We start from the raw sequence: 21,504 nt of genomic DNA, 5'->3' as shown, positions 1-21,504 counted from the left end.
CAGCTTCTCCCTCTCCAGCCCCCTGTGCTTGTGTTCCCTCTCTCGCTATCTCTCTGTTACACATAAATAAAATCTTTTTTAAAGTCATTAAAAAAAACCCACTGTTTTAGGATGCTGAGACTCCCATATGCTACCTTGCCTCCCATGTCTGCTCAGAGCCAAATTTGCAGCCCAGCCTTAGCAGTGTTTAGGATTTGATGGAATACATTTTGTGATTAAATTCACCTTCATTCTGTATAATTTCCTATATTTATTCTGTCTTCTCCTCACATATGTTCAATGTATTTTATCATGCTATATTGTATGTATCTTGAAAGCTGCCCTCAATCTTTCTGAAGCAAGAACGAATATACTTTTAGTAGTAGGCAAGGGGTGATAAATAATGTGAACCTGATATAAAATGGAGTAAATTTACAATCTCAGGTGACTTTGGATCTCAGATTCTAGATGAAAATACAAGCTTATACTCTTCTATAATCATTTCCACAAGAATAAATGGAGGTAACTGCTACTTTCCATTAATCTACCTAAAAAAAATCAACAAGTGAGGGGCACCTCGGTGGCTCAGTGGGTTAAGCCTCTGCCTTAGGCTCAGGTCATGATTCCAGGGTCCTGGGATCCAGCCCCCCACGGCAGCCTCCTTCCTCCTCTCTCTCTGGCTGCCTCTCTGCCTGCTTGTGATCTCTCTCTCTGTGTCAAATAAATAAAATTTTAAATTAAAAAAGAAACACAATCAACAAGTGTAGGGCACCTGGCTGGCTCACTGATACAGCATAGGACTCTTGATTTCCAGTTGTGAGTTAAAAGTCCTACCTTGGATGCAGAGATTACTTAAAAACAACATCTTAAAAAAAAAAATCAACAAGTGAGATGCTACATATTCTTTCTTCTTACTTTTCTCTTGGGAAAAAGACCAGTGCCCTCTAGTGTCCAAAATGTGCCTCGTGTAGTGCCAGTCATACCGGTTTATCTTCCAAGAGTAATTGTAATAATGCGATGCTACAGAAAATTTTTAAAAATAAATTTTGGAACATTGAATCTGGACAGCAATATACAAGCCTTACACTCACTACAAATCACTGTCTAAAATACTCCTCCCCCATGTTTTCAAGAGTAAGGAATAAACAAGTTCCCTGCAGGAGGCAAAATATTTATATATATATATATTCTTTATTCTACTGTTTTCTTAAGGTTTCACATCTTTATTCCGGCTTCACTGGGATCCACACAATAATCTCCTATCTTTATCTTCTAATGCGAATGACAACTGGGTTTACTTATAGAATGTACTTGGTAGTGATTAGAATGACAGGTACGGAAGTTCTGAAGACGTAGTCGGTGGTGGTGGCGGATATTATTTACCGTGGTATTCCTGCCTGTGTAACTCTTTAACCCTTTGCATTCTCGCTGCACCGAGAAGCCCCGAAAGCAACCTCAAGTTCCCTATCCCCCGCCCGCACTCTTCCTTCAGCCAAGCTCCGTCCTTGTTCGCCTTTACCGAAGACCTGGAAACTCTGCGGGGTCCTAAGCGGCGTGGGTCTTAGAGGACCAGCCTGGAGCGCCCCGGGCCGAAGCCTGCAGGTGGCATTCACGTTCTTCCGCCGCACGGAGCCGAAGCCCAGTCCAGGGGGCGCTGCAGCCCCTTAGCCTCCCGCGAGAACCGAGAACCCGGCGGCGCTTTCAGCCCCGAAGTTCCGGGACTGGTCCCCGCCCCTTGGCTCCGCCCCCTCCCTTGTGGTCGGCGCGCGGTGATTGGCGGCGTGAAGGGGGCGGAGCTCCGGGAGGTGGGCTGAGGGGGCGGGCCTGGGAGGGGACAAAAGCGTGGCAGTGCCAAAGCGCTGCCCTGCCGGCCGGCTCCTGGGTTGGTGCGGAGGCGGTGTCAGAGGCTGAAACAGCTGGGGCCCAGCTGGGTTTGCCAGTGTAGACGGTTGTGAGCTTCAGCGTGTGAGTGGCTGTGCTGTCGCTAGCTCATCGTCCGCGTACCTTCCCCTGCAGGTAACCGCAGGCTTCGAGGGGCTGCCCCCAGACCTGGTTTTTGCTGGGAGGCTCTGAGCCCGCCTAGAGCTGGAACGGGCAGAAGGGAGAAAAGCTCAAATCTTGGGAATGGAGGGAGGAATTTAGCGGCGAGCCCTGATCGAAAGGAAGGGGAAAAATCCAGGTTGGGCGTGGGGAAGAGGCATGGGGAGGAAGAGGGTACTCGATGTCTGGATGTGCAGAGGCCCACTCTGGAATGGGCGGCAGAAAGTTGCTTGCAGTGGCACATAGAAACCCAAGTCTGCAGGCAGAAACGTAAATCGAGCGGTGGGAGGATGCAAGGAGGTGTGGAAGACCAAGTCTTAGCTTTAGAGGGAAGAAAAGGTGCTGCGGTGGCGAGCTGGCTGCAAAGAAAGGTGGGAGCCATGGACTTGGGCGTGTGCCTCGAACTCAGGTGGCGGGACCTGGCTGGCGGCGGTGGAAGCGTCCTCCTGGGGGCGTGGAGGGGGCGGGATGGGGTGGAGGGCACACCTCCGCCCCCCGCGGGGATCTCCAGTTCTCCAGTTCTAGGGAAGCGTTCCCCCAGCTGGCTCAAGGCGCCCGGGGTAAAGATTCTGGCGCGCCCGGCGAAGAGGTGGACGTGGAGACCTGGAGAGACGAGCGGAGCCAGCTTCGGTTGCAGCCGTCTTGCACAACGGCCACAAGGACATATGCAGGCCAAGAGCCCGCTGGCACAGCGTCACCTAAGGACGTGCAAACCCCAAGACCAGCTAACGGACGATGAACCCGAGACGCGCCCACTGACGCACCCTTCAGTGTGTGCGGAGCGGAGATCTGTGTGCTCCCTTAACCTTCGTTTGGAAAGTGCCTGCGCACCTAAAACTGCCCTTTGGCCCTCTGGGTCTGCTCAGCCCTGTACTTTAAACCAAATAAACCCGGCTGGCCCGTATTAAAAACAGCTAAATCCTCCTGACAGGCGTGTTTTGAACGTTAAGTCCTTCTATTTCCCTTTTTGTTTTGTTTTAGGAAATAAACTGCGCTCAACTTAGTCTGCAAGACTGAAAGGAGTTGGGGTGATTAGAAGTTGTAAAGGTGAGAATTAGCAATTTTTCCCCTTCTGTATTTTTTGATGCGGCAATTCTGCATTTTATTGGTCCTGGAGGTCTTGAGGTAGGCGGAGGCACTGCAAGGAATGAGTCAGGGATATTTCCAACAATAAATTTCAACTGCTTCCTTGTTTCCTTCTTTGCAGCTCTTCTCTGCAAGAGGTTGTTTATGGCCCTGAAGTTATTGTATTTCATGAACTCAGCTTTAAAAAAAAAAAAATGTGGCTAAAATTTTAGGGTTGATGGAAAAAAATTAAGAAGGTTTAACAACTCTTTTTTCTTAAACTACTCTGTATTCATCCAGGTTTTTTTATTTATTTATTTTTATTTTATTTTATTTTATTTTTAATTTATTTGACAGAGATCACAGGTAGGCAGAGAGGCAGGCAGAGAGAGAGAAAGGAAAGCAGGCTCCTTGCTGAGCAGAGAGCGGGATGCGGGGCTCGATCCCAGGACCCTGGGATCATGACCTGAGCCGAAAGCAGAGGCTTTAACCCACTGAGCCACCCAGGGGCCCCATCATCCAGGTTTATTTTGTGGAATGACACAAGTGTGTCAGAAGTTTGGAATTCATCTGCTTTCAGATTAAATGAACTGACTTGTTGGAAAAGTCCTTCCTTCTGAAATCAGGGTTTGGGTAGAGAGGGAGACTCTGATCAGCAAGGTTTAGAGAAGTGAATCCAGTGGGGCCTAAAGCCTACCCCATGGAATTTAAATCTAAAAGAAATAAATAATGTCCTATGTTGTAGGAAGCAAGGGTGACCAAAAAAAAAAAAAAAAAAGAAGAGGAAGAAGAAGAAGAAGACCTTACTTTTTTAGTTAAAAGGTGCTAACATTTTAATGGATAATGTGAAGAAATCCTGATATGTTTCAATTATGAGTTATAGAAAACTTACTGCAAAAAATGTCTGCTTCAACTGCAAAGGAGATAATTTTTAAAATGCCATTATCCAATATAGACAGTATTACTTGACAAGTTGAACTGAAGTAATTTGATCTTTAAATAACAAAAATGTACTCATTAGTCTACTGTGAACCTCAGTTCCTTGTGACAAGGCAAGACATTTTCAAGGATGCTGTATGACCCATCAGTTGTATTTGCCATCAAGGAAAAATAGCCAAGTCATAACGCTTGTATATAGGAATGCAGCCATGGAAATGTATCAAGACCAAGATAAGTTTGCTGCCTCTTTCTGTGTTGTTTTGTTTTGTTTTAAATACAAGGACAGATGTGACAGTGGGCTCAGCAAGACTAAATCAACTTACAGCTCTACTGTAAATTATATTTGAAATTACACATCACAAGTAATTAACTCTACCACACCAGTTTTTTCCCTTCTTTTATTCTAGTTGGGTTCCAGATGGCTCCCAGTAATGGTACAGGGAACCTCCTAAACACTAATAAGCAGGCTTCTAGAATTACAAATTTGGGAAGTGAAAGTGGGCCTGAGGGTTAGGGATATACCCTGGCTTATTACAAGGAACTGAGGTTCAAAGTCTGCTAATGAGTACATTTTTGTTTTTTTGTGTTGCTGTTGTTTTTTTAAGATTTTATTTTTTTAAGTAATCTCTGTACTCAACGTGGTGGTCCTTTCTCACGACCCCAAGATCAAGAGTCACGCATTCCACGGACTGAGCCAGCCAGGTGCCCCCCCCCAGTACATTTTTGTAATTTAAGGACAAAATTTCTTTAGCTCAGTTTGTCAAGTGATTCTGTTTAGGCCTCTCACCTAATAATTGTGTAAGTCTGTTCTCCTGACTTTTCGTCTTCAGCCATAACTTAAGGGGATAGAAGCAATTTGCAGTTATGTTCCCCCAGGGAAATAGTTTCCCTGAGAGCATCATGAAAGGCAATAGATCCCTTCCTCAGGCTCAGAGCCTCTTCCACTTCTCAGGGACAACATACAGGATGTGGTCTTCCTGGAAGCCTCATAGTTTCACTTCTTCCAGAGGGTGCACCCCTGCCCTTTCTGGGAATGAGATTAATTTGTATTTGCTATCCTCAATCCCAGGAAGACATGTCTTACTGGAACAATTCCATTTCTCTGTCCCACCCACTGGCAGCTTACCTTTGCCCAAGAACAGTCCAGGAGTTGGGATACCAAGGAACAGGACAGGGACATGCTTGGCTTCTGGGCAGTGGTAGCCCTTCTATATACAGGTTTTTCTAAATAGAGAAATCACTTTTGTTTTTAGGATGACATCCCCATTATCCATTATTGTCTCTAGGAAAACATAATTCCATCAGAAATTCTTCGTCTTTCACTTTTAAAGTTTCCTTAAACATGACTTATAAGAACTTGTTGAATGGCCCCAAGTATAGTTTTGGTGTTTTAGGTTTGGCGTGTGTGTGTGTTTGTGTGTGTGTGTATCTTTTAACCAAAACAGCCTCTTAAAAAAGAGAAATACTGGGACACATCATTTTGCTGATTTTGAGGGTGCCGTAAAATGAGGGGTTGGATTAGGAGGGTTCAAATAAACATGATATTGAAGAAATCACCTCGTTTTAGAAGATGAACCAACAGTCAGGAATAATGACAACATTACTGAGAACATCTTACAGGGTCATGGGACGGCCTTGGGAAACATTTTCGTTCTGTCAAAGTAAAATGGGAAAATCATTTCCATCTTAAGGGTTTGTGAGGACTGCCTCAAAACCCACACATGAAGCACGTAACACGATGCTCTCTACAGAGAATGTGTTTGATCCTCCTGGTAAATATATTGTCATGAGTGAATATAGTGTTTAGTAGTCACCGAATTCTTGGTATTTTTTACACTGTAATGAAATAAATGAGAAGACCTGGGTCTTCCCTTTTGTTCTTTTTAAAGGTTTCTTGAAGTCAAAATGTCTCAGAAAATCCGTGGCGGTTCTGTGGTAGAGATGCAAGGAGATGAAATGACACGAATCATTTGGGAGTTGATTAAAGAAAAACTCATTTTTCCCTATGTGGAACTGGACCTGCACAGGTAAATGAATTAGCCTTCTATGCAGGAAACTCAGAAAGCATAATCTAAGTGAATTTCAGGACATAACTAGCTGTGTAACTAGCTATAGCTGTATCTTATGAATGAAGCTTTAGAGGGAGGGATAACAAATATAGGTATGTGAACCTTCTATTTTAATTCCATTAATTTTATTTGTTTTTTTTAAGATTGATTTATTTTTAAAGAAAATGCAGGGGGGAGGGGCAGAGAGAGTCTCAGGCAGACTCCTCACTGAGCACAGAGCCCCATGACCAGTGGTTTAATCTCCCAACCCTGAGATCATGACCTGAGCCGAAACCAAAAGTCAGATGCTTAACTGACTGGGCCACTCAGGCGCCCCAGACTCTCTTTTAATTTTGATATATTGCTAGAAAGACTAGATTTAGCATTGGTCTGAAGAAAAGAATTGTGATGAGAACAAAGTGATTCTCTGCTCTTTCCAAGTCTCTGTTTCTTGTGAAGTTTTTCTTTTTATAAATCAGTGGCTCAGGACTGCACAAGGTATTATTTGTGGAAAGGAGACTCATAGAGGTACAGTCTGCAATGAACAGTAAAGTAAATGTAGTTAGCACGGTTTTTCCTTTCCACCTGCCTCTGTTTTCTATCACTCTACTTAACTAGTCAGTGGACTTTCCCCCACCTTTTACCCTTTTCACACAATTCTAGTACAGAAAGAACACTTGAATTTATCTTATACAAACCTCACCTTTCTGTAGACCATCCCTTAAACCTTTTGTGTTCTAAGGATTTGAGCCTTTGCTCTGTCTTTTAAGTGTTTGGAGACAGAGATGAAAGTCTCTATGGGATCCTCCCCTTTGTTCCTTGTGATTTTTATAAATTTGCTCATGTTCTTTGTGAATCCAAACTAGGAAGAGACGGTATTTTTCCAAAGGGGATATGGCTGAAGCCATATTCCATGGCAAAATGTTGACCCACAAATTTCAACCAGACTACAGCAAGTCTTCCGTGTGTTTGTCTTGACCCAGAATTATTCATCAGACCCACGTGTTCCTCCAAGGGCCTGTTGTTTGCCTGGGTTTAGATAGTTCATTTACATGGTGTCATTAGACACTCTTTTTAGTTATTCTGAGCCCAAGCTGTTGATAATGTCTGCAACCACGAGATGAAGCAAATACTTGCAGAGGCCAACCAGACATACAGGAAACGAAGCATAAAAAACATTAAGTGGGTTACAGAAGCATTTCACGAGCACTCCTCTGGTTTGGAACTTGACATAGTAGCAGATGAGTTTGCCAAGTTCTTGACAGTGTAAAAGCTGCGAAAAAGCTTTAAGCCTTGTTAGCCTTAGAGGCATAAGGAGTTTTAAAGGACAGTCATTATGCCTGGAAGGGAAAGAGTCACTGGCTACAGAATAAAGAATTTTTGGAGGCTCAAACAAATTTTAAGGTGTTCCAAAATGACTGTAGTCATTACGTGACCAATTCTTTTTGAGGGATGGAGAGTGATTTGTTTGTTTTGTTTTCTGCAAGTTAGATAGTGGTCCAGGCAACTTACTCATTCTCTTCTGTTACAGACTTAAAGAAGAGAAGCAAAAACTCTACTAATTTGATGGTAGATTCTTCTGATGAGAGCTGGTTCCTATAAACATGAAAAGTGCTGACCACGGTCCTCGTTTGAGTTAGGATTAGACATTTGTAATATTCAGCATTTCCTCTGCCAGAAGATAAGAGTCAGTGGATTCGTTAGACTTAAGTGAATTATCTAAGGCCAAAGCAGTTTGGAATAATTTTTCTTTGGAAATACACTAAGATTGCTCCTTTGCGTTTGCATCGTGAGTTGGGATAGTGAAGGAAGGAAAATGAAAAAACTAAAAGGAACTGAAAAGAAAAATCTAGAGGCTTCACGGATTAGCAAGTTTCGAAAGCTAAAAAACCTGAAAAACATTTTTAAAGTCCTGGAGGACAAAAAGAATTATTACATTACTGTTTTGTTTCTCCTGTTTCTAACAAATTCTGACATACTTGAGCTAAAGCTTTAATCATTTTCTGTGCTCCATGGACAACCAACATTTTTTCCAGTTCCGAATGACCTGCAGCCTGGGAATTGGTGTCAATTTCTGTAACTCCCTGGAGTGTATAAATCCATCATTGCATTCCATTATTTACCCAACAAACTGCAGGCTTATTTCCAGAACAAAGAGACTTGCCTCAGAATTAGGGAGAGGTTCATCTTCTGACTAACTGGCATTAATGAAGAAGTCAATAGCATTTTTGGCACCGACTGTGGCATTTATAGGTCCTACCATTTAAATGCCGTAAAACAATCCTTTAGACTTTCTGAGCCCTTTATTTTTAGAGCACGCTATTTACTAAGGGAAAATGAGTGCTTAGACTTACGTTTTTCTGCCAATTTTATGGAAGGAAGTCTGCAGAAACGGTTGCTTACGTGCTTATTGCCTTTTGATGGTAAGAACACACAAAGGGGACGAGCACAATGGCTTCCATTCATTCTCCTTCTAGACAGCCTCCCACGCTGCAGGCGGGTACGGCCCACAGTCCACCTCTCTTAGTGCTTTGTTTGGTTGGCAGCCGTCTTCTGGATCTAAGGTGCACTAGTCCTCAAAGCTGGCAGATTGAGGTGTATTTTGAGCCTTTCCTTTCTTCAGGGCAGGCTCTGCGTGCCATCACCATGTGTGGAATGGGGACACCCTCCATCACTCATCAGTTTGTCTGGACAGTTACACTTAACGACTTTTCCCTCCCAGCTATGATTTAGGCATAGAGAATCGTGATGCCACCAGTGACCAGGTCACCAAGGATGCTGCAGAAGCTATAAAGAAGTACAACGTTGGTGTCAAGTGTGCTACCATCACCCCTGATGAGAAGAGGGTTGAGGAGTTCAAGTTGAAACAAATGTGGAAATCACCAAATGGCACCATCCGAAATATTCTGGGTGGCACCGTTTTCAGGGAAGCTATTATCTGCAAAAATATCCCCCGGCTTGTGAGCGGATGGGTAAAACCCATCATCATAGGTCGCCATGCTTATGGGGATCAAGTAAGTCGCGTTCACATTGTTGCATTCTCCATGCTCTTCTCATGACAGGGTTGAGAACCACCAAAGATTATGTGGAACATGATCACTTCATACATAAACGGAAAAACTGGTTCTGTGACTGAAAGTAATCTCTTTAAAACATTCCTTTCCTACTTGGAAAAGAAAGAAGTACTAGTTTCTGTACTTTGGTACCAGTAGGCTTATTGCCAAATGAAGCAGAAAAACTGCCAACTAAGCAAAATCCGTACTGAAATGGAGGTTTTGAACTTTTCATAAAAAGCAGCGTAGGTCCTAAAAGAGCCTTGCAGATAAGAATGTCTCGTGCTGAAATCCGGAGGCTTGGAGGTAGCTGTCTTTAGAAACAGTGTGGCCAGGTCAGACCACTCTCCGTCCCTGTGGATGGGGTCACTGGGTTAGTCCTTGAGGATCAGCTCACTTTGTTCTACCCTGTGGTTCAAACTATCCCTTCATCCTGGCCGAACCTTCCAGAGGTCCAGGAGAGAGAACGTCCACAGGAGCGCTTCAAACTCATAAATCCCAGGAAGACTACTCTTATGTTTTTATGAGTTCAGGTATCTTTTTCATCCTGCACCCCTCCCCCCTTCAGTTATTTTGGCATCAGTCACTCGGAAGAAAAGTCATTCTTTTCATTAAAATCCAGCCTGAAAATTCCCAGCCTACAGTTGATTCAACCCTAATTGTTTAAATGTGCACACACCTCTACAAAGCATCCATGAGGCTTTGGTGCCTCAGTGTCTTCCTTTTAAGAAATGGGAATGAGTTACCACCCATAGTGAAGGACTTCATATGGCAGAAACGTGCTGTGTAGAAAAGATATTTAATCTTCATGGTTACCTAACGGCTCTTTTCCCAGTTGTCATTAGTAGTACTCTATACGGACATAAATAAGTAGGTGTGGCTGGCAACCGTTAGTACCTGGTTGTGAAAATATTCTAATTTAAGTCATTGAAGAGTATACAGTGAGGCAGAAATTCACGGATACCTTGTGTGGGCCAGGCACGGTTTTCCACCAGCAGCGCTCACTCCCGTGGGCAAGATGGCTGTCCTTGTACAGTCCTTTCTGAAGGCGCACCAGCCTCTCATAGTTGCTTCCACAGTCACTGCAGCTTTTGGACAAATCCTGGGCTGGTGTTAGTAGCAATAATAACCATGAAGAGACTGAGCCTTGAAGGTCTAAGGACGGGGTTGCAAGTCATTTGACCCTAGATGTGTTATTTCTACTATATCACAGTTCCTCCGTTGTAAGATTGATGTAAGAATCAAATGAGATAATGAAATGATTCAAGTTAGTCACTTAAAAACGCCTGTCATATAGTGAAGGCAAGGCATTAGCTCCCTCACATCCACGATCTAGCTGGTGTATTATCATCCCCCTGTGGAAAGACTTCCTGGACCTCCAGGTCATGGTCATTTCTCTCCCTCTGTCATCCTACTGCATTTCTTATCTTAGCCCGCCTTTGACATTTGAAAGCTTTTAGGTTGGTTCTCACTTTTCGAATGTCTTTGTTAGGTTATAAGCTTCCTAAGAGAAAATGCTTTGTCATTCTCTGCTCTTTATCAGTGCTCAGGAGACTGCCCTTTACATGGGAGGCACCCAGTAAATTCTGATTTCCACTATACCCTAGGATTAACTTGCTTTGGGAACTCTTTGGACCTCTTTTTTCCCATCTCTAAAATAAATGAAGGTTGAGCCACACTGCCCTGTTTGTCTAGGTATCCTTCCAGCTCTGTGTTCTATGATTTTTTTCCCTTATAGTTCTTAAAAGGATAGTTTGGGGGCGGGGGGGTTGGTGTTTGTTGGTTGGTTGGTTGGTTGGTTTTATATCTTTCTCCCCTCTACACAGTACAGAGCAACTGATTTTGTTGTTCCCGGACCCGGTAAAGTCGAGATAACCTACACGTCAAGTGATGGATCCAAAAAAATGACATACCTGGTACATAATTTCGAAGGTAAGTCCATCAGGAGCTACATGTTTTCATTTTTTTACAGATCATTTAGACAATATTCCACTGTTTTTTGGAAGTTAGTTATGTGGCTGCCAAAAGTACAAGCTGGAATCTGTAACATTTCTATAGGACCCAACATTTAGCATAAAGAAGTAATTGCCTTCCATGCCTTCCCACAGGGTAGATTAAAAGACACAAAAGGGGGGCACCTGGGTGGCTCAGTGGGTTAAGCCTCTGCCTTCGCCTCAGGTCATGATCTCAGGGTCCTGGGATCGAGCCCCGCATCAGGCTCTCTGCTCAGCGGGGAGCCTGCTTCTCCCTCTGCCTCTGCCTGCCTCTCTGCCTACTTGTGATCTCTCTGTCAAATAAATTTTTAAAAAGACACAAAAGGAACCAGCCACTTAATTGGAAACGCATGTGGGCAAAGACAGGGAGGGGAGGTTGGCCGGAATCAGTCATGCCTAAATTATAGAAATTAAACATTAATAATCCCATATCGCCTGTCATGTAATCTGCCCTTTGCTCTGGTAGGCTTTGTATTTGAAAATGGTTGCGTTATATATTTGCTGAGATTTTCTTCTTGCCCTGAGTGTTTATTCTGTGAAAGTGAACATTTGTTTGTTGCCTTTTCTTCCACCCCATCCTTCTGCTTCAAAGGTCCCCCATAGCAAATGCCACCCAAAGGTTGTTGAAAGAACAGAGAACCCTCTTTCTCCACTCCTGAAGTGGTTAAAAGCTCTCATGCAAACAAAGCTCAAAGCTTACCTAGCCCTTGTTCTCTTTCCCTCCTCTAACTAATATCATTTTAATGGAATCTCGTCCTGCGGGTTTGGGCCTTGTACATTTTGAGCCTAGGCCTTGTACATTTTGAGCACTGGCCCAGATTCAAGTTCTATCTTTCAGTAATTACAGAGTTTCCCAAGTAAGAGTCGTGAAACACTAGTGATGACGTGTAGCATAATTATTTCTGCCAGTGAGGTCTGAACCTTCAGTATCCTCCAGGAAATGATGAGAATTTTCATTCGATATTTAAAATGCCAATTTTTTTCAATGGCTGAGGATAAAGCACCACATAGAGTTGAAAACACATGTGAAATTTTTGAAAGTGTCGAAGACAGCTTAAAAAATGATTCACCCTTTCTTGAGTGTATTTCTGGCTCATATCAGTACTTTCTAGTATTTTGGTATCTTCAGGATCCTAAAGACCATGTTTTTCTCATTTCTATTGCCCTTTCAAAACAAGTTAGAACATTCTTATCTAGAATTGACTTTCTTCCAATCACGTGCCTTGGCCGCTCATGGAATATTCTTGTTGGGAGTCTGGCCAGCACTTTTTGAAGCCATGGGAGCTGGGTATTGGGTGCTTGGGTGTTGGTGGGTGGATTTGAACTTGTTACAGTTCTACCCCATTTACCTTTCTCCCTTTTCCTCTCATTGGTGTTCCCCCCCACAGAGGGTGGTGGTGTGGCTATGGGGATGTACAATCAAGATAAGTCGATTGAAGATTTTGCACACAGTTCTTTCCAGATGGCTCTATCTAAGAGTTGGCCTTTGTATCTGAGCACCAAAAACACTATTCTGAAGAAATACGATGGACGTTTTAAAGACATCTTTCAGGAAATATATGACAAGTAACTACAGTTCTTTTTTGTTTCTTTGTCTTTTTTCTAAAATAAGCTAGGATTTATAATATTATATATATATAATATAATATAATATAATATAATATAATATAATTTGCATCCTTATCCCTTTGAATCTGGGACACATTGAATGAAAACCATCATTATCCCATAAAGTTAAGGGCAAAACTAAGATTTAACAGACGTGAAGTAAACCACTTTCGAGTTGCTTTTAGAAGGTAAATGTTTTCAAGTAATGTCTCACATTTATTATTATTTTTTGTTTAGAGCCAGATTTGTTTAATGTTTGAATGAAGGCGCCCTGTGACTGACAGAAAGTTCTAATTTTGGGGGGCACCTGGCTGACTCAGTCGATGGAGCATATGACTCTTGATCTCAGGGTTGTGAGTTCGAGCCCTATGTTAGGTGTAGAGATTACTTGCAAATAAAATATTTTTTTATAAAAAAGAATAGGAGGGCCACCTGGGTGGCTCAGTCATTTAAACATCTGATCCTCGATTTCAGCTCATGTCATCATCTCAAGGTCATGAGTTCGAGCCCCTACTCCCTCCATGCTGGGCATAGTGCCTGCTTAAAACTTTTCTCTGCCCAACCCCCACCTTCACTCCTGCTTGCTCACTCTGTCTCTCTTAAAAAAAAAAAAATCTAATTTTTCAAGCATATGAGTTTCTGCATGAGCACATTCCCACTCTTTCCGAAGCACCTTGTTGTGATTTAAGAACTCTGCTTTAGTGGAGTCATTTGAACTTTTCTGTATTAGTAACAACTTCAGGCTCAACAACACGGGAGCATGTATAACTTTTAAGATGACATAACTCCCTTTTAGGTGCAAATGTTGAAGCCAGGGCTTGGATTTTAAGACAATTAATTTTCCTCTTCCTGCTACTCATCCATACCAACCCTAGGAGCTGTCCTAGTTTCCTGAAAGATATGGAGTGGTAGAATCTTCTTTTTCATCCATTATTACATTCTTTTTTTTTTTTAATGATTTTATTTATTTATTTGAGAGAGAGCGCACAAGCATGGGGAGGGAGAGGGACTGGCAGACTCCCTACTGAGCAGGGAGTCCAAGGGGGGACTGGAGGCAGGCTCAATTCCAGGACCCTGAGATCACAACCTAAGGCAAAGTCAGATGCTTAATCAACTGAGCCACCCAGGCAGGCCCCTGTTATTACATTGTTAAAGTAAGCTATATCTGAAGAATCTGATCAATAGTGTACTGAAAACTAAAAATAGTGCTGGGGACACTGCTGTCTCCATTATTCTCACAACTCTGCAAAGGAGGTGAAGTCACTCTAACAGGGAGGGACATTGGGGTTTCACAGCTTTAAAATGGGCAGGATTTGAGCTTAGGTCTATCAGATTCTCAGGTCTGTGTTGCTTCCACTAAAAAATGCTAGTTCCAACCCCACCCTCTTTGGAGAAGCAGGTGCTGTCCCTAACAACACCAGTTTCCTTTTTTGATTCCCTTTTCTCTCTCTCGTTTCTTAGGCAGTACAAATCCCAGTTCGAAGCTCAGAATATCTGGTATGAGCATAGGCTCATTGATGACATGGTGGCCCAAGCTATGAAGTCCGAGGGAGGCTTCATCTGGGCCTGTAAGAACTATGATGGTGATGTGCAGTCAGACTCCGTGGCCCAAGGTAAGGACCTGTGGGACCAAACAGAGGTGGAGTGCAGCCAGTGGCACATAGGTCATGCCGCAGTAGTTCTCTAGTTCAGAAAAGGGGGTTTTGCAGCCCTTTGTGAAATCCTAAAACATAAGCACTGTGGAATTACTGATGACTACACATGCTTATGTTTATTTTCCTGAGCCCGCTCATCTCTGAGGGAGTCAGCGTTCTTCCTGCAGTTGTACCCAGTACTTCATGCTTTGCCACTTACAGGTTATGGCTCTCTTGGCATGATGACCAGCGTGCTGGTTTGTCCAGACGGCAAGACAGTAGAAGCAGAGGCTGCCCACGGGACTGTAACACGTCACTACCGCATGTATCAGAAAGGACAGGAGACGTCCACCAATCCCATTGGTAAGGTCGTGTTTACTGCTACACTGATTTCCACCCGAGGAGTGGAGATTTCCAGAGGAAATCAGACATGTCCCTTTGGCTGCCCAGTGCTTTGTGTATAAAATCATCACCAAACAGTGCCTCTGTTCGACTAATGAGAGCCATTTGAAGGTACTTCTTGAAATATACACAATATGTGCATTTCTATTTTGTGGGAGAATGTACACTACAGATAAGAATGTTGCCAGTGAGCATTTCCCTTTTCTTCCGGTGCAGTAAAATGTCACAGATGGCTAATAATCTAAAAGCTATACAGCCAGATCCTTCTAACTGGATTTTAAGGAAAACATTTTAAAAAGAGATAACAGCCTAGAGAGAGGAGAGGAAGCCAACACAGATGAGAGATAGAATCGATTGTGACCCATCCCAAATTAGTAAATGCCTTAAGCTTCAAGTATTACTAGCACACCATGAAAATGTACTTTCTTAAGGCTCTAACAAAATTTAAGACATTTGCTCTACAAAAAGACAGATCTTTTTAAAATTTCTATCCAGTAAAAATATTTCCAATTCTTATATAGCCCACGTGGATAGCATCTAATGGTATCAGTCACTTGAAGATTTAACAAAAAAAAATTGTTCTGTTTTGGGGAACTGAAACATTTGGGAATCCCTCTTGGTATGATCTAAGTGTTGGTTTTTTGGTTTCGTTCTGTTTTGCTCTTTTAGCTTCCATTTTCGCCTGGACCAGAGGCTTAGCCCACAGGGCTAAACTTGATAACAATAAAGAGCTCGGTTTTTTTGCCAAGGCTTTGGAAGAAGTCTGTGTTGAGACCATTGAGGCTGGTTTCATGACCAAGGACTTGGCTGCTTGTATTAAAGGTTTGTCCAAGTAAGTATAAGATGCCTTGAGCTCTGCAGTCAAATCACCACATATCTTTTCTAGGCACAAAACATCAGAGCTTTTTTGAGGCACATGGATTATTATTTATAACCTAGTTCAGGGATCAACAGACACTATCTACAGATTACTGACAGTAAGCATTTCAGACTTTGTGGGAACAGACAGCCTTTTCAAAACTCTACAGCTGTTGAACTTTGCCACTGTGGAAGGAGAACAGTCATAGATGATACAGAAGCTAGTGGATGTGGCAGTGTTCCAGTCAAACCAGTTGCAAAACCAGACTGTAGCCTGGATGGAGTCCAGAAGCCAGGCTGGAGTTTGCTGACCTCTGATCTAGTTGATGATCGTTGGGTGACAAGGTTCTGTTCAACAAGAAAATTAGAAACATTTGAAATAAAGGGACTGCCAGGGCTATTGTATTGTACCCCTTTATTGCCTTCAATTTATGGGTAAAAAAAACAACAGCACAAGTTTTAGATGCCCACTTCATCCTAGTCCCTTCCATAATTATCTCTAACCAACAGTCAGATGTTCGAGGCCCATTTATTGCCCAGCATTTTTCTGAAAACATGGTAGCCCATCTCCCAACTGGATTGGCTGCTAATCAGAGACTTCTCCCTCACAGTTGGTCACTATGACTCACCTCAAGAAACACTACTGAAGGGGCGCCTGGGTGGCTCAGTGGGTTAAAGCCTCTGCCTTTGCTCGGGTCATGATCCCAGGGTCCTGGGATTGAGCCCCACATCGGGCTCTCTGCTCAGCAGGGAGCCTGCTTCCTCCTCTATCTCTGCCTGCCTTGCTGCCTACTTGTGATCTCTGTCTGTCAAATAAATAAATAAATAAAATCTTAAAAAAAAAAAAGAAAGAAACCCTACTGAAGTTTAACACCAATCCCAAGTCCCAACCGTGCATCCTCTGAGGTCTCCATCAGGGTCAGTATACCTCAGTGATGGGAATATACTCAACCACTCTGTCTTTCTTATCTTAAATTTCTGGCAAGAACACAGTGTTTGAAATGTGCTTATCGGTATGTTAGCTTTGTAGCCTCTTTGAATCGGCACCTATCAGCAGGATTACCTTAGCCAGTCCGTTATCTTCTTTTTTTAAATTTTTTTTTATTTTTTATTTTTTATTTTTTTTATTTATTTGACAGACAGAGATCACAAGTAGGCAGGAGAGGCAGGCAGAGAGAGAGGAGGAAGCAGGCTCCCTGCTGAGCAGAGAGCCCGATGTGGGTCTCGATCCCAGGACCCTGGGATCATGACCTGAGCTGAAGGCAGAGGCTTTAACCCACTGAGCCACCCAGCCGCCCCTCTTCTTTTTTTTTTTTTTTTTTTAAGACAATGATAATAATAAGAGTGTTCAGTTTTAAGGACATGTGACAATTTGTAGGAATGTAAATGAAAGCATGGCTGTTCCCCTGAGTAGGTTTTGTTATTTTTAAGAATGAGGAATAAGAAGTGGGATGATTTCAGTCTCTCCGCCATTAGCCTGAACAGAAGCTCTGTGATAGTTTCACCCTCAAAGACTCAGGGCAGGGGACATGCCGAAGGTACATGTGGCCAAGCTGCCTATAGCCTCGGTCAGCCCTTTGAACCTTGAGCACAGTCATCAGCCATATATTAATTTATTATTTATTATTATATTAATTTATAATTTATTACAATATTAATTTATTAATAAATAAATTTTCAAATAATTAATTAATTAAATGCTACCTACATAGCATTTCTAGGACTTTCCCTTTACCTGCTACCAGACCAGAGACAAACTAATTTCTTTCTTTTCTTTTTCCTCCTGTATTAGTGTGCAACGTTCTGACTACTTGAATACATTTGAGTTCATGGACAAACTCGGAGAAAACTTGAATATAAAACTGGCTCAGGCCAAACTTTAAGGCCATCCCTCAGCTTAGGAGGATACGTGTTTTTGGTAACTAGGCCCACTGGTTTACATTTTCCTGCATTAACACTCAAGGTTCAAGGTAAAATCAATTTTGTAATTTGTTTAGAAGCCAGAGTTTATCTTTTCTATAAGTTTACAGCCTTTTTCTTACACATACAATAATGACCACCCTTGTGAACGTGGCAGGGGACTTTTTTAAATTTTATTTTATTTTCTACTGGTAGCCTAGTGCTCATTTGTACTCGTTTTCACTTTTTCTCATGTTCCAATACAAATGACCAAAATGAACAGTGTTCAAAAGGGTAAACTGTAGTCACAGTATTGTTCCCAAAAATATGCATGAAGTACAAATTCACCCCCTTCGCCACTCCATGGCCTGGGGTACTGGGTGGTTTTGGTGCAACAGATGCCCCGTCACGTGAGGCAGAGCCGTCCAGTGAACTTGCCCACGGTTTGGAATGAAAGCAGAGGTGTTCGTAAAACCTGTTGGAGACACCACCATCACTTTTGTAAAGAGCTCTTCTTGAGTGTTTTGAAAATGCTAAGTAACTGTGAGGCGACTAGAGAGTCTGGAATCCTGAGTAAATACTACCTGGGGTCTGTACTCTGTTTGCCTCCTCCTCCTGGCCTTGTGTGGCCTGAGTATTATGCTACCCTGAGCAGCGTATTTCATCCAAGTGCAATAATCCAAGCTGCACCTTTTTTGGACTTCTGCTGGCCCATTTTATTTCCCTTCTATGAATGTGATTTTTTCAGAAGTTGATTTTAACACTATTCTAGTCCGTTCTTCATCTGAACTACTAATCGTAATTAAAATTCAGTGCTAATGACCAGTCTTCTTGGGTTTTTATTTATCAAGTATACTTCTGGAACTGTGGGGCAAATGGGTAAGTAAGCGGTAAGATGTGGATCCTACAGGGAGAGGGAAAGAAGACCAAAGACAGAACAAAGGAGATGACTGGACTATTAGGGAATCGAGTGGAGGCACATGCTAGGGGTATACGTATGATCACATAAGTTAATGAGAAGCCAATGAAGACTTAAGAAGGGAGGGACGTGATCGTATTTTCCTTTAACAAAATATCACAGCTTGTGTGAAGAATGAGTACTAGTGGAGGAGGAGGTGGTGGGCACAGTCCAGGAGGGAAGGCTGGTTATCGGTATATTGTGAAATGAAGAGCTGAACTGGGACAGTGGCACTGGGGACGGAGGGAGCAGGGTGGGTCTCCCAGAAGAGAAGAGAATGGATGGGGATCGGTGGGTCCCTGGGCAATGTGGGGAAAGCACCACGTCACAGGGATTTCCCACAGTTCCAGCTCACACCTGAAGAAAAGCTGGCCAGCATGCCAGCGGTAGCCACGTACTCTGGGGAAGGAAACTGAGGCCTCAGGACGCACTTGGACCAGGCATACAGAGTACCTCGTAGGCCATTTTGGCCGAAAGCCCGGAATCTTTGTAGCTGAGCTGGGGCTCTTTCTACTGGACCTGCACATGTGCAGGTTTCGATGGGTGGAGAGAGCATCACATGGAACGAAGCAATGCTGTTGGATTGGATGACCTGAACTCGTCCCTCCAGCACTCACAAACATCCTGGGAGCTGATCAAACGGAGTGTTCATGGGGCAGAGCTCCGCCTCAACATCTGTCAGATCAGTATTTGGCCAAGAACTGGTTAATGTTCTAAAATATTCACTAAATGAACAGATGCTGACCGATACATGCCAAGGCTAATGGTTTACTTTGTAATAATATCAGGATCAGAATTTTTGACCTGGAAAATGACTCCTGCTTCACAAAACCTGAAGGCAGTAGGATCCAGGAACGGAGGAGACAGGAGTCCCACACTTCGAAGTTCTCTCAGTTGCAAGTACGATCTCTTAAGTAGAATTTTTAACTGAAAATACTTAATAACTAATCTTCACAGTTAGAATCACAGCTCCCTTGTGTTTTTTCCCTGATACAGACAGTCCTCCCAAGGCATTGCCAACAAGTGATTTTCCATCCTCCATTTCAATAATTCTATCATAAAAAATTTTTTCCACATCAAGGGTCTTGTCTGTTCCTGTTAAGAAGGAGGTAAGATATGAACAAATATAAAAAATATGAAGAAAGACTGTGTTTATATAAATGCTGAAAAACTGTGTACTCTTATTACCCCTCTTCTCTTAGAAATTTTATGTCATAGGCCCTATTCTTAATATTAGAGTGCAGCATCCTAGCTGCTCATTCCTCTGGAACAAGAAAGTTAAACAACTCTGGATGGTATCTCTGACTTAAAGAGGTGACCTTTGCAGACAGCCTAGCATTGTGTGTAACTTTTAATTTCAATATCATTTCAGACTTACAGAAAAATCATAAAAATTATATGAGGAAGTCCCATAACATTTTGCCAATTTTTGCTTTTGCTCCCTTTGTTCTGTCTCTCTCTTGACTTCCTCTCTCCCTACACACACACACACACACACACACACACACACACACACACACACACACCCCCCATACACACCTTTTTTTCCTGAACCAGCTCAGAGGAATTTGAAGACATCGTGCCCCTTCACCCTTAAATAATCCAGCGTGGGGGCGCCTGGGTGGCTTGGTGGGTTAAAGCCTCTGACTTCAGCTCAGGTCATGTTCTCAGGGTCCTGGGATGGAACCCTGCATCGGGCTGTCTGCTCGGCAGGGAGCCTGCTTCCCCCTCTCTCTCTGCCTGCCTCTCTGCCTACTTGGGATCTCTGTCTGTCAAATAAATGAATAAAATCTTTAAAAAAAAAATAATCCAGGGGGCGCCTGGGTGGCTCAGTGGATTAAGCTGCTGCCTTCAGCTCGGGTCGTGATCTCAGGGTCCTGGGATCGAGCCCCGCATCGGGCTCTCTGCTCGGCAGGGAGCCTGCTTCCTCCTCTCTCTCTGCCTGACTCTCTGCCTACTTGTGATCTCTCTTTCTCTGTCAAATAAATGAATAGAATCTTAAAAAATAATAATAATAATAATCCAGCATGTATTTCCTAAGGACAAGGAAATCCTCTTATATAACCACAATATGATTGTCAAAGTCAGGAAATTTAACATTGTTATAATGTGATAAGGTCCCTATTCAAGTTTCAGCAACTGCTCCCATAATCTTCAAGGGGTTCCCTCCAAGGTCCAACCCAGGATCATACATCGCATTCAGTTGATCATAGCTCTTCAGCCTCCTTTTGCCTGAAACAGTTTCTAAGCCTTTCTTTGTCTCTCTAGACCTTGAGATTTTTAAAGAGTACAAGCTAGTTATTTTGTAAAAATGTCCCTCAGTTGGGGTTTATCTGAGGTTCCCTTGTAATTAGATTCAAGTTATGCATTTTGGGCAGAAACCATTGAAATGATAGAGGGGTAAAGGGAGAGGGGGAGAGAATCTTAAGCAGCATGGAGCATGGAGCAAGTCATGGGCCTGGATCTCATAACCCTAAGATCACGATCTGAGCTGAAATCAAGAGTCAGAAGCTCAACCGACTGATCCACCCCAGCGCCCCAACCACTGTTCTGTTTCTTGACGTGGGTGATAATGCCCCTGGGTGGCTTAGTGGGTTAAAGCCTCTGCCTTCGGCTCACGTCATGATCTCAGGGTCCTGGGATCAAGCCCGGCATCGGGCTCTCTGTTCAGTGGAGAGCCTGCTTCCCTTCCTCTCTCTCTGCCTGCCTCTCTGCCTACTTGTGATCTCTGTCTCTCTCTGTCAAATAAGTAAAATACTAAAAAAAAAAAAAAAAAAAAAAAAAAAGAATGCCTTGTAACAATTCATTAAACTGTTTTTCGTGGTCTACTCTATCAACTTTATTTCACAATAAAAATATATTAGGAAACGTGTTCTGAATCCCATGGACTAATGACACAGGGCCACATTCTCCAGAGACAAATCAAGAACTTTCTCTCCAATGTCAGTTGACCCTGCTGTTCAGGCCTTCTAGTTTACCTTTGATAGAGTGACACATTCCAGTCACATTGTCTCTAACCTTTTCAAA

At 43.0% G+C, this 21,504-nt stretch overlaps 1 protein-coding gene across 2 annotated transcripts; it reads left to right on the top strand.

Annotated features, from left to right (window-relative positions):
* The first annotated feature begins 1,845 nt into the window (after positions 1-1,845).
* Positions 1,846-18,341, top strand: LOC111144982 (isocitrate dehydrogenase (NADP(+)) 1, cytosolic). 2 transcript variants are annotated; one of them, XM_022499626.1, is made up of 10 exons: positions 1,846-1,995; positions 3,001-3,066; positions 5,913-6,050; positions 8,794-9,085; positions 10,951-11,056; positions 12,507-12,684; positions 14,188-14,339; positions 14,583-14,723; positions 15,432-15,594; positions 17,413-18,341. In XM_022499626.1, exons 3-10 carry the CDS (start codon positions 5,929-5,931, stop codon positions 17,501-17,503), a joined length of 1,245 nt encoding a protein of 414 aa, XP_022355334.1. In that variant the 5' UTR covers positions 1,846-1,995; positions 3,001-3,066; positions 5,913-5,928; the 3' UTR covers positions 17,504-18,341. The 2 variants fall into 2 exon arrangements, with proteins under 2 accessions (XP_022355334.1, XP_022355338.1); XM_022499630.1 differs by lacking the exon at positions 1,846-1,995 and having other exon boundaries at positions 2,819-3,066.
* Positions 18,342-21,504: the final 3,163 nt, after the last annotated feature.

The sequence above is a fragment of the Enhydra lutris genome, unplaced genomic scaffold (assembly GCF_002288905.1).
Source record: "Enhydra lutris kenyoni isolate GAN:26980312 unplaced genomic scaffold, ASM228890v2 scaffoldscaffold1, whole genome shotgun sequence".
In the NCBI taxonomy this organism is placed as follows: domain Eukaryota; kingdom Metazoa; phylum Chordata; class Mammalia; order Carnivora; family Mustelidae; genus Enhydra; species Enhydra lutris.
Note: the sequence above shows the minus strand (reverse complement) of the source record. Positions and strands in the feature narration are given on the sequence as shown.

What these genes read in the sequence shown, in the direction of transcription:
- LOC111144982 (XM_022499626.1), top strand. Translation starts at nt 5,929, where the DNA reads ATGTCTCAGAAAATCCGTGGCGGTTCTGTGGTAGAGATGCAAGGAGAT. An exon ending in GTGGAACTGGACCTGCACAG is followed by an intron (nt 6,051 to 8,793) that starts GTAAATGAATTA and finishes TTTCCCTCCCAG; the next exon opens with CTATGATTTAGGCATAGAGA. An exon ending in GACGTCCACCAATCCCATTG is followed by an intron (nt 14,724 to 15,431) that starts GTAAGGTCGTGT and finishes TTGCTCTTTTAG; the next exon opens with CTTCCATTTTCGCCTGGACC.